Below are 12,905 nucleotides of genomic sequence, written 5' to 3'. Positions count from 1 at the left end.
CTCAGGGCAGGCTCAGTGAAGCTTATAAGCAAAGGGGCTGAAGGGGTCTTCCTTCTGTTTTCCCCTGACCCTTCCTGAGAACATGTGCAGTTATGCTTCATATCCCTAACTTGCAAAGTTCTTCTTAAATCTAACCCCCAAATCCCATTTTCTGTTATTTCTACATAAGAAATAAACTTCTTTGGGCCACAGTCTTGTAAGAATCTCTCCAAAATGTATAGGAAGACATAACACTGTCTTTACAGCGTCCTCCAACCACTAAGCCTGTTCCGGGTCAGGTTAAGAATTTCAGTCCCTCTCCACTGCCTCACATCCGTCTGTCCAGATGCATTTCTAAAGCTCCTCTTCTTCAGCCTGGGGCTGTCACCCATTCTACCCACTGGTCTGCCAGTCGCTGTAGGGTTGTCATGCACCAGAGGCCTGAGTACAAATGGTGGGGGTGGGGACGGGGGACCTGAGGAGCTGGGTTCAAGCTATGCTTCACTGCTTGCTGGCACTGAGACCTTGGGGGAGTCATGTAACTGGCCTCCCTTCAGCTCCCTTGCAGCTTGGGTTTCCTCATCAGAAAAATGGAAGCGATTAGCACATATGCTTAGCAAGAGTGCTGGGAGATCCCTGGTGAGACAGTGCCAGATATGGTGTAAAGTAGTACCTAGGAACGCCCCACCTTGGACCACTTTTGAAAATGTCCAAAGACCCCCCCACCAAGGTAAAGTTCTGCCCCACTTTTCTCATCCATGTGGGGTGGAGACGCGCCACTCTGTCCCCATCCCTCAGCTCTGGACATCCATCCTCACCACGCCCAGGTGAATTCACACTCGGGACCCCGAACTCGCCCGCTGCAGGCCACGAGGACCCTCCTCTCCTCTTCTGCACGCCCCACTCTCCTTCCCACCCAGTCTCCAGCGTGCCCACACCCCACTGCCCATCCCTGCCTGCCCTTCCCCTCATCCCCAGCGCGCGCGCGCAGCGGGGTACTCAAGCGACCCAGGCAACATCTGTGAGCCCGCGCCGCTACATCTGGAAAGCGGGCGCAGGCGTGGCAGGTCGGTTTCCGCACCGCCCCCCGGGCCCCGCAGGTGGCGGAGCAGGGCGGGGTGCGGGAAAGGGAGGCCGGCGGGGCGGGGCCCCTGGGGGAGGGTGGGGGCCTGACTGCCGGGCGGAGCGGCTGAGCTGCGAGGGACACAGGCGCGGGAGGCGCGGGAGGCGCGGGAGGTGCGCGGAGCCAGCGGAGCCAGCGGAGCCAGAGCCCAGCCCGCGTCCGCGCCGCCATGCCCCTGGCCTTCTGCGGTAGCGAAAACCACTCGGCCGCCTACCGGGTGGACCAGGGCGTCCTCAACAACGGCTGCTTCGTGGACGCGCTCAACGTGGTGCCGCACGTCTTCCTGCTCTTCATCACCTTCCCCATCCTCTTCATCGGTGAGCTTGCGCCCGGAGCCGCGGAGGAGGGGACGGGAGAGCAGGGAGGGAGGAGAAGGAGGAGCTGCGCGCTGCACTGCTTGGTGTCCCCTTCCGGCCCGCGACCGGCTCGCCTCGTTCCCGGGGTCCCCTGCCCTATGTCCTGCCCGCCGGTCCTTGCCCTCGCACACCCGCTCATCCCTTCACTTCCCCGGTGTCCCCGATCCCGCACCAAACACAGCGGATGTTTGTGACCCACCGATCACCAAGTTTTGCTTCTGCAGGACCAAGAGCTGGGATGGAGGAAAGGGAAAGAGGAGGTCTCTGCACGCGGTGGGAAAGTGGACAGGGGTCGGGCCCCACCCTCCGTGGCTCAGCTTAGGGAGTCGGGTCACCCCTCCCCCAAGGCACCCTCCCTGTCAGCCGCTGCTGGGCCTAGGGAGGACGGCGGCCGGTGCTTCGGGGGCTGGGATGGAGGCCCCGCGCACCCCTATGCTTTCATCCGGCTGAGCCCCTTAGTGGTCCGTGATCTCTGACAGTCTCGGGCCCGCACCCTGAGCGAGGAGAGAGGCGAGAGCTAGAGACTTGGGTCCCCTTCCCCCGCCACCTCACCCGGGCGTGTGTCTCCGGAGCGCAACTTTTCAGGCTCTGCGCAAATTAGTTCCGACTCGCCGACTCAGCGACCCCGGCGTCCTTGCTTGCAAAGTTGGACGCCACGGTCGGGACAATCGCGTGTGCCTCTCCACTGAGGTACCCTCATCTCTCTCCAAGACCTGACTCTTCCAGACCAGTCAGGTCTATCAACTTATAGGGTGTCCCCTGCTTCCCTAAAACGTGTTCATTCACTTTCAGAAAAAAGGCAAATCTTAAAATTCACATACAGCTTTGGGGAAGAAAGGAAAGATTGCCACAAAATTAGATTTACAAGAGGTTGCTGTAGAAGCAGAGTTGCTACTTATTAACAAAGAAAATTAGAAAGAAAAATATACACAATATGTGCTCATATGTGCATCAAAAATAAAAAAAGAACAGCATTTACACTTCTGTTCTCAACCAAATGGTTCACTAACCTGATGACTTGTCACACAAGAAGTTAGCATGTATAATCGGGTACCTGGGCAGGGCACAGTGGCTCACGTCTGTAATCTCATCACTTTGGTGGGCTGAGGCAGGAGGATTGCTTGAGCCCAGGAGTTTGAGACCAGCCTGGGCAACATAGTGAGATACCACCCAACCCTGACCTCTTTCTACAAAAAATTAAAAATTAACTGAGCATGGTGATGTGCACCTGTAGTCTCAGCTACTCAGGAGGCTTAGGCAGGAGGATTGCTTGAGCCTAGGAGATCAAGGCTGCAGTGAGTCGTGATCGTGGCACTGAACTCCAGCAGAGGCAACGGGGCAAGACCCTGTCTCAAAAAAAAAAAAGACCCTGTCTCATTCGGCCTGGAGGAGAGGCACCAGCATAGGACCAGGCTGGATGGGTTGGACGTTTAGTTCGTATGTACCAGCCTTGGGGATCCTCATGTGTAGGTGTCACCCCCACCGTGGACCCAATGTCCAAGCATCTTTCTGGGGTTCAGGCACCCTCCTCCTCCAGGTGGGCCAGGCATCCTGCCTCTGACTGTCTCTCCCTGCAGGATGGGGCAGTCAGAGCTCCAAGGTGCACATCCACCACAGCACATGGCTTCATTTCCCCGGGCACAATCTGCGGTGGATCCTGACCTTCATGCTGCTCTTCGTCCTGGTGTGTGAGATTGCGGAGGGCATCCTGTCTGATGGGTAAGTGACTGTGTGAGGACTCAGGAAAGCGAATCTGCTCCAGGGTACTTCCTGAAAGGCCCGAGGAGACCCCAGCTCACCTGCATTCCACAAGCCCATATCTTTAGTTGCTACATCCAGCAACCCAATGTCTCCCATGTGCCAGCCTCTCTGAGCCAGGCACTGGACACAAGTGAGTCCCAGGCCCTGCCATCAGTTCAGGAGAGTAGAGGGAACACGGATCTGCATGCCAAGCCCCAGTAAAATAATGCTAGAGCCTATGAGAATGCCACAACTCCAGTGGAAAATGCCAGGCCTCTTCTACAAGCTGCTAGTTACCTTCTTGGAAAAAAAAAAATCTAAGCATGCCACCCACTCTTGCCTAAGATCTTTCCTTGGTTCTCAGCTGTTTCAAAAATGTGGTCTCACATCCTCAGCCCGGCATCCAAGATCTTCACAGTCAGCCCCACCTGCCTCTGGCCTCATTCCCCATGCCCACCTTCCCTTTGTGGAAGTGTGGGAGTGGGGAATGCCTCACAGTACCTGTTAACACCTCTGCTACAGCCCAGATCATACTGTATGTTAAAGCTTACATCTATTTGCAAAACTGCCTTCCAAGTCAGAAAGGCCTAAGAGTTAGAATCTGAGTCTTGTTCACGTTTGTATTCACAATGCAAGACATATGATAAACATAAACATTATTCAGTCCATAAACATTTATTGGGTCCTTAGGAGAATAAATGGAACCCTATTACAAATAAGTACTTTGGGAGGTGAGAGGAAGGCAGAGTTGGGCAAGCTCGGTGGTTGAGAGGGCTTTGGAAAGAAGTCTGGAAGGGTGACTAGGTTTCTGACACACAGAGGAGGAAGGAGAGAGAGCTGGCGATGCCTGTGGGAAGAGAAAAGGCACCAAGGAGAAAAGCCAGTAGGGCTAGGGAGCAGCGCTGGGGCTGGAGCATTAAACGCAGGCTGGGGACCAATGGAGGCTGAGGCTGGGAACCCAGGTTGGGGCATCTCAGGAGGACTGTGATCCCCAGACTGCATGTTTGGGTTGGATTTGGTCAGCAGTGTGAGAAGAGGGATGTCATCAGCACAACACTCAGGTGAGAACCTGAGGAGGTGTTCAGGGCAGGCTGGAGGCAGGGAGAAGCTGGAGGTAAAATAGAAGCGGCACTTAGCATTGACTGCAGTAGTCTAGGTAAGGATAGCTGCAGACAGAAATGGTGCATCAGCAGTCAGGACAGAAGAGCTGGAGCAGCCATCTCATTAAGAATCCACTAACCGGCAAGGGCGAGAGACTGCCAGGAGAGGGAGTGGTGGAGGAGAGGGATATTTGGCTTTAGTATCTGAGCTCCAGCGCCCCCTGTGCTGGAATCAGACTGTACCCAGACTGCACTCCTGCCAGCGCTGCCTGGCTCTGGTAGTTGGGTTAAACCACAGAGGAAACGCTCCCTCATTCTCCGTCCCCTTCCCCATTTTCCCTCCCCCAATGTCCCTGCATCCTGGCTTCAGCAGTGATCTCTGTAATAACTGCTTTCCTTGGAGGCAGCAGTTCTCTTCTATGTGTGGCTGCACCTGTGCCACAAACTGCTTCAGCTCAGTGCAAAGGGCCATCTCCTCCCCAGAGCACAGATCAGCTCCTGAGCCCAGCAGTTGTCATCTGATCTTTGTGAGCTCCAACCCCTGGGGCAGGCAAGCCTGAGCAAGGGGCAGGAAAAGAGCAGACAGAAGTCACAGACCCTCGTGATACCCCCAATCTAATCCAGCCTGGGTTTTCAGAGCTGTCTGGAAATTTAGGGGGCAGGTGGGAGTGGGGGCTGATTAAGGCAGCCCTGATTTGATTTAGGGTGAGTCTCAATTAGTGACTAATTAAGCCATCTTAAACCTGTAGGGCTTCCCCTCTTCCTTTGGGTATTATCTCTGTGTGTGCTGCTCTGAATTCAGAACAATCAATCCAGGATAAGTTAGTGAGAAGATTTTTTTAATAACTACAGTGTTTTCCCAGACCACTATATACTACATAAAGCCTGTATATAAAACTTTACCTAATTTCTTAACTAATTCAGTGTGTATTTTTTTTTATTTTTATTTTACTCCCAAACCACATGGAATGGATTCAGTATGTATTATTTAACAAAACAGCTAAAAACTATTCTATGAAGCCATGCCATGAAATATTTAGTTCAATTGTGGTTAATCCTCATCTTATTTCATTTTCTAAAATTTAACATTTCTACCTCCTATTTTAAAAAAGCATTTATGTAAACATATAGTAAAACATGTTTAGATGTCAGCTTAAAATTGTGTGAGAGAGTAGAAGGTGTTTCAAAATTATTTCACGGAGTAAAGAGGCAAGAGTTTTGAAGATCCCTGGGAAGGCTGCTGGCTGTGCCCAGTGTTGCCATTCATGACTGCTCTCTGGCCTTGTCTCTCTTGTACCTTCTGTATTAGTTTGAAGACCTTTTTTGGAGAATAGCCGCTAAAGAATATCAATATTTACTGTCTCACTAAACAAGAAATGTGCAGTTTGTCTTTTCAGGTTGGTTTGGTGGTTCGTTGATGTTTTCAGGACCCAGCCCCTTCCCATCTTTCCACACCATTCTCTGTGTGTCAGCCTTTCTCCCCCATGCTCGCGAGGTGGCTGCCTAGCTTTGGGTATTGCTTAGCATGAGCAGAAGGGCATGCTCCTCACATGCCTCTCCTTTATGAGGGAGATCATTCTTTCCTTGACATCTCACTGGCCAGAATATGTGGACCAACATTGGCAAAGGGGTATGGAATTGCCTGGCTGCTTAAACCAATCACCATCTATTCCCTGGGGCTGGGTACATTGCTTCTGGAGCAAACCTGTGGTCCTCCTGGCACAGAATGACAGGGAGATGCTCTTTGGTGGACAGCCCACATTGCCTCTACACTTGCACTTCAGTCCCACCAGACTCACTGAGGTCACAGCATGGCTCTCCTCATGTCCTTCCTCCTTCTCTATTGAACTCTTATGCATCCTTCAAAGTTCAGCTTGGTGCCATCTCCTCTGGGAAGCTGTCCTTGGTTGCCCATCCCCTCCTTTGTGCTTTCTCAGCCTCTGCACATCGGTGGTATCACTTCCCTAGACTGCTGAGCCCAACAGTTAGCTCTGAGCATGGCGGCCCCCTCCTTACCATCAGTTTCTCAAGGGCAGGGACCCTTGGCACACTGGATGGAAGTAGCCTGGTGGGCAATGGCAGCACTGAAGCAGTAGGCTGTAGCAGACCATCTGGGAATGGAAAGGGTCCCACGGGGCTGGAGCAGAAAGGGCAGCCTGGACAGCTCTGGTAAAGTGGCTGGAGGGCACATAGCCTGGGCCTTTCTTTCTAGGCTGAGCAGAGTGGGTTTTGCTGTCTGCAGGAGGGAGCTGTGGAAGGGCATGATCATGACCAACTACAGTGACCCTCCTCACCAGGCACGGGGGAGACTGAGGCCTGGGAGGAGGCTCTGGCTGCTTCTGGGTCTCATACCCAGGCCAGAGTCCACCCACCTAGAGGCCTCCGTGAGTTAAAGTGAAGAAAGTATGAACTGGTATTGACTGCCCTGTTTCCCACCCCAAGGGAGGAGACAAAACCAGTAACCTCGGAAATGCTTCTTCATGCCTCACTTTCCTCAACCATAAAATGGGAGACTAAGAGTACCCACTTGATAGGGTTTAATGAAGATTAAATGGGTTAACGTATACTGCATGCATAGAACAGTGCCTGGCACAGGGTAAATGCTCCGTAAATATTGACTCTCATCAGTTTGTTATCACAGCCCCTGGGGAGGGTGCCAATGCTGACTTATGCTGTTCATGTTAAATGGGGCTGTCACTGGGTGAGTTGTGGCATACAGGCCCCTGCACCACTCAAGGGACCCCAGGGACCCTTGTGCTTAGGGATCAGCCTCCAGCAAGGCCTCCAGATCATATCCCCAGCTCTACTCCATGTACTGGCATCTCTGCCCAGCCCATACCCCAAATATGCCCATTAACTGAAGGGCCCTGCAGTCTATACAGTGATGCTATAAAGGTTCGGTGTTTGGGCTTTGGAATTCAAGGCCTGGGCTGCTCTATTGCAGCACTTAGCACGTCCCATCCTGTCTGTCTCTCTCTCCCATTTCAGGGTGACCGAGTCCCGCCACCTCCACCTGTACATGCCAGCCGGGATGGCGTTCATGGCTGCTGTCACCTCCGTGGTCTACTATCACAACATCGAGACTTCCAACTTCCCCAAGCTGCTGATTGGTAGGTGAGGAGTAGGAAGGAGGGGCAGTACCTTCATTCATTTCTTCAGATAATGTTTACTGAGGACTCACTATGAGCCAGGTGCTGCTCCGGAGGGTAGAGTTTCCGAATAGAAGAAAAAAGACTTCATGGAGCTTACAGTCTGGTGAAGGAGACAGATAGGCAGAGAGTGAATAAACAAACAAACAAACAAATAGGTGGTGGTGATGCTATGAAGAAAATCAAGTAGAGGGCAGGGGCAATGTTGCTATCTACATAGGTTGGTCAGGGAAGGGCTCTGGTAAATGTGGGCATGTAGCTATTTGGGGGAAAGGGTTCCCTGCAAGGGAAGTGGCAAGTGCAGGGACCTCTGATAATGACAGATTTGGCAGAGGTCACTGTGGGCAAAGCCATGAGCAAGAGGAAGAGTGGGAGGAGGTGAGGGCAGGGGTCAGTAGAGGAGCGAGGAAGAGTCCCAGGCTCCAGGCCTGAGTGCCTGGGTGAACTGTGGCATCAATAACTGATGTGTCAGAGGAGGGGGAGGTGGGCTGTGGTGGAGATCAAGTTTTCTGTTGGGGGCATATCGAGTATGAGATGTCACAGAGACACCCAACTCAAGTGTCAAGCAGACAGTTAGATAAGCAAGTTGTGCCTTCATGGGGAGGTCACTTCCAGGAGGTGAGCCTTGTAGATGACACCTAAAGCTTGAGCCTGGGGCTGGGCATGGTGGCTCATACCTGTAATCCCAGTGCTTTGGGAGGCTGAGGAGGGTGGATCACCTGATATCAGATGTTTGAGACCAGCCTGGCCGAGATGGAGAAACCCTGTCTCTACTAAAAATACAAAAATTAGCTGGCATGGTGGCATGCAATGGTAGTCCCAGCTACTCAGGGAGGCTGAGGCAGGAGAATCACTTGAACCCAGGAGGCGGAGGTTGCAATGAGCCGAGATCACGCCGCTGCACTCCAGCCTGGGTGACAGGGAGACTCCGTCTCAAAATAAATAAATAAAAAAGTTTGAGCCTGGATGAGGTCACCTGGGGAGAGAAAAGAAAGGCTCCATGACCAGAGCTTGAGGTTTGCTAACATTTAGAGAGACTCGGGAAGGAGTTCCCACTTAGAGCTCTGACACTGCGGGACTGGAGTCCCAGGCAGAAGCAACAGGATGATGGCTGATGTTCACCGAGCATGTGTCGTGGGGCAGGCTCCGTGCCATATTCCTTACATTCATTGCCCCATAGGCTAATTTCCCCTGCCTCCTTATTGGTATTGTTAATATCCCCATTTTCCAGTGTGGATGCTGAAACTGAGAGGTTAAAAATAACAGCAAATACTTATTTTGTACTTAGTGTATGCCAGGTGCCGTCCCACCTATGTGATGTATATTAACTCATCTAATCCTTGCAACAATTCTATGAGGTAGGTAATATTATATTTTCTTTTTACATATCAGAAAACTGAGGCTCAGAGGTTAAATAACTGGCAGTAATCTAGCTCATCAAGGGGCACAGCCGAGAGTCCAGCATCCACACATCTCCTAACAGTTACTGAGAACGCACGTCTAAGGGCCCTCAGACTTTGTCCTTGGGGCAAAGGTATCAATCCAAAGGTCTGCCTCTGTGTTGGGGCTCAGCCTGCGTGTCTGAGGCTGGGGCTGTACATCTGGCAGTTAGATTGTATTCAGAGTGTGTCATTAAGTCAGACTGTGATTTTGAGGAATCACAGCATTGAATTGACATTTGGAGTCTGGAACATTCTGTGCTAAGCCAGTGACACTGCGGTGTTGTCAGGGAGTAGAGGGTGTTTCCTGCGCTAATCACAGGTCTGCCTTTCTATGGAAGGCGGGATCTGAGCTCCATCAGGCTTATCCAGGTGATCCCCCTACCCCTGGCCCAGGGACCCCCACATGAGTATGTATGGGAGCTGGGGGAAGCAGGTTGAGAGGGGAGATGCCTGCCTCCATTTCTGAAGCAGCTCCTCGTCTCTAGAGAAACCTTCATTAACCACCAGAGCCTAGCTGACCAGTGCTTCCGGAAACACCCTGTCTGGACATCCGGGGAGTTCATTTTCTCATTCTCCAGCAAACACATAATGTTCTCTCTTTAAAGCACAAGTTACCACCCTTGAATGGAACGGTCGTTTTCCAAGGAACAAAGACTAACTCCCTCCATTCCCCTTGTTGGAGTTATCTCCCTGGAAAGGAGGCTCCACAGAGCCAGAAATTCTCAAACAGGGAAAAGTGGAGGGACGTGCCTGTGAGCTGGGACAGAGGGCAATGGGTAATGGGAGAATGGCCAGCCCTCTGAGGAGGCTGATGTCTGGCCTGGGTATGGAGTCCCACACAGAGGGGGTCTGTGATGCAGCTTACATTGTCCCATGAAGGAACCATGATCCTGGGACCCAGATGAGGCCAAGGAAGTGTTCTCTGAAAAAGTCATATTTGAGCTGAGAACTGAAGGAGCCAACTGGGAGAAGGGAGAGTAGAGTGCTTCAGGCAGAGGGAACATGCGCGAAGGCCCCAAGGCAGAAGGAACAAATCACATTAGAAAATTCAGAATATGAGTGGCTCAGGCTCAAAGTGGAGGGGAGCTGGACTTTGGGTTTTGTTTGTTTGTGCCCAGGCTGGAGTGCAGTGGCGCCACCTTGGGTCACTATAACCTCTGCCTCCTAGGTTCAAGCGGTTTCTTGTAGTTCAGCCTCCCGAGTAGCTGGGACTACAGGTGCGCACCAACATGGCTGGCTAATTTTTTGTATTTTTAGAAGAGCTGGGTTTTCGCCAAATTGACCAGGCTGGTCTTGAACTTTTGGCCTCAAGTAATCTGCCAGCCTCAGCTTCCCAAAGTGTTGGAATTACAGGTGTGAGCACCGCGCCCAGCTGAAAGGCCATACCACAGATGTTGGTCTTTATCCCAACAGCAATGGGAAGGGGTGTCTGTATGTTTGTCTGTGTGGTATAACATACTTAACATAAAATTTACCATCTTAATTGTTTTTAAGTATAGTGTTCTGTGGCATTAAGTATATTCATAGTTGGGCACGGTGGCTCATGCCTCAGTTTCCCAGCACCTTGGGAAACTTAGGTGGATTGCTTGAGCTCAGAAGTTTGAGACCAGCTTGGCCCACATGGCAAAATCCTGACTCTACAAAAAAAATCAAACTTAGCTGGGCATGGTAACATACACCTGTAGTCAGTTCCTGCTACTTTGGAGGCTGAGGCAGGAGGATTGCTTGAGCCTAGGAGGTGGAGGCTACAGTGATCCAAAATTGTGCCACTGCACTCCAACCTGGGCAAGAGAGTAAGACCCTGTTTCAAAAAAAAAAAAAAAAAGTATATTCACATTGCTGTATAGCCATCACCACCATCCATCTTCAGAACTTTTTTATCTTCCCAAGCTGAAACTCGGTATCTATTAAATGATAATTCGCCATATCTCCCTCCTTGCAGCCCCGGACAACCACCATTCTACCTTCTATCTGTGAATTTGAGTACCCTAGGTACTTCTTCTAAGCGGCATCATACACTGGCTTTTCATGACTTGCTTATGTCACTGAGCATTATGTCCTCAAGGTTCATCTATGTTGTAGCATGTGTTGAAATTTCCTTCCTTTTTGTTTTGTTTGTTTGTTTTGTTTTTGAGATGGAGCTTTGCTCATGTTGCCCAAGTTGGAGTGCAATGGTGCAATCTCAGCTCACTGCAACCTCCGACTCCCAGGTTCAAGCGATTCACCTGCCTCAGCCTCCCAAGTAGCTGGGATTACAGGCAAATGCCCATGCCCAGCTAATTTTTGTATTTTTAGTAGAAACAGGGTTTCACCAAGTTAGCCAGGCTGGTCTCGAACTCTTGACCTCAGGTGATTTCCCGCCTCGGCCTCCTAAAGTGCTGGAATTACAGGCATGAGCCACTGCATCAGGCTGAAATCTCCTTCCTATTTAAGGCTAATATTCCACTGTATGGATATGCCACATTTTGTTTAGCTATTCATCTGTCAGTGGGCTGCTTCTATGTCTTGACTCTCGTGAATGACACTGCAATGAACATGGGTGTGTTGAGGCGTTTTCAACATAATCATAATAATTGCTTTATGGAGACCAGGTTGGAGGAGAACAAGTTGGGGGAAAGTGGGGGAACCAATGGGAAGGCTCTCAGGGTGGAGCGGGAATCCAGAGGAGACATGATGACTTAGGTGGTACCACGAGAATGGAGAGAAGTAGACAGATTCAAGATATTTAGGAGGTGAAATAGACAGCATTTGGTAATGGAAGGTGTGGGGTGAGGAAGAACGGAGGGAGAAGGAGTAATGGGAGCTCACCAGCAGCCCCCATGTTATGCCTCTTTCCTTCCTTTTCCCTCCTCTCATCAGACATTTAGTTTTTGCTGATCACTGCTGTGTCTGGCAACAGGTTGAGCACTGGGCCCTGCAGGACAGGAATGTGCAAAAAACCTCCAGGCTTAGTCCTGGGTCCACCACTAATTCCCTGGGTAACGTTGCAGAAGACATCCAAGCTCTCTGAGCCTCTGATTCCCCACGTGGGCAGGAAGAGTAAGTTCCCGCCTAAGTCATAGGGTTGTTATGAAGAGCAAATCAGACCAAGTGTTCAGGACAAGACAAATGTGAGGCATATTTTCAAGTCCCGGCTCCAGTAGGCAGCTCTCACTAAGGGCTAAAGGGATTCTGATGCCTGGGATAGAATCTGTCTGTCTGGGAGAGTGGAATGGAGGCAGGGGGACAGTTTTCAGCTGTAGAGTTCCTCAAGACTTAGAGACCAGACTGAGCTGGGGGACATTATCCCAGTCTTGAGGCGTGGGACCAGAAGGCAGATGCTTCTGCCCCCATCCTAATGTCCTCATGCAGGGACCCAAGGTGGACAGCATTGATCCCCCTGTGTGAGCTCAACCTGGGCACATGGTGGGGCCCAACATCTCAACCTGTTTCCTAACCCAGAGCCATGCAGGACAGACCCCAGATTTGTCACCAAGAGGAACTCTGGCATACATGTCCAGGCCCACATAGGGATACAGGGCAGGGGGAAAGTCTCTCTCCCTCACTCAGGCCCTCTGAAGAGGGGCTCTGTTGCATGAGGCTGACCTTATCCGCATCTGGTCTAGGAGGGAGGAGGGAAGGAGCTGCTGGTGCTAAAGTCTTGCCACCCTCAAAAGGGGACTTCACAGATTATTGCTGGTTTTGGTTGTTGGAAGCTTGACGGTGATTTATTGGCAGATTGAGGTGGGGGCATGTGTGAGAATTTAAGGTAGACTCTACTGATAGCTTCTGATGTTTATCTGCCCCAGGTCTTAAACCTGGAGATAATAAAAATATAACAGCTAATGTCCAAAGAATACCCGCCTCGTGTGAGGCTCATTGCACTAAATGCTTTCCATATGTTTCTGGCAAGGACCTTCTAGGTAGCACTATTTTTATTCCCACTTAATGGATGAGGAGACTAAGCTCTAGAGGGCCAAGTGACTAATCCAAGGTCACACAGCTGTTATGTCACAGGCTCTGAGCCCAGGTGTATC

The 12,905-nt window shown here is 51.2% G+C and overlaps 1 protein-coding gene across 13 annotated transcripts in view; it reads left to right on the top strand.

The window, feature by feature from the left end:
* Window positions 1-1,166: 1,166 nt before the first annotated feature.
* The window catches only part of ABCC8 (ATP binding cassette subfamily C member 8), an 83,800-nt gene continuing 72,061 nt past the window's right edge, over window positions 1,167-12,905 (top strand). For 6 of the 13 annotated variants that reach the window (XM_032240860.1, XM_032240865.1, XM_032240863.1 and 3 more), the window contains exons 1-3: window positions 1,168-1,419; window positions 3,036-3,177; window positions 7,287-7,408. In XM_032240860.1, coding sequence (XP_032096751.1) covers window positions 1,272-1,419; window positions 3,036-3,177; window positions 7,287-7,408 — 412 coding nt within the window. In that variant the 5' untranslated portion in view covers window positions 1,168-1,271. Of the gene's footprint in view, window positions 1,420-3,035; window positions 3,178-7,286; window positions 7,409-11,748; window positions 11,929-12,905 lie in introns of those variants that run through there. The other 7 variants (XM_032240870.1, XM_032240868.1, XM_032240869.1 and 4 more) reach the window with 4 other exon arrangements.

The sequence above is a fragment of the Sapajus apella genome, unplaced genomic scaffold, assembly GCF_009761245.1.
Source record: "Sapajus apella isolate SASKATOON/1434 unplaced genomic scaffold, GSC_monkey_1.0 scaffold47, whole genome shotgun sequence".
NCBI classification, from domain to species: domain Eukaryota; kingdom Metazoa; phylum Chordata; class Mammalia; order Primates; family Cebidae; genus Sapajus; species Sapajus apella.
Note: the sequence above shows the minus strand (reverse complement) of the source record. Positions and strands in the feature narration are given on the sequence as shown.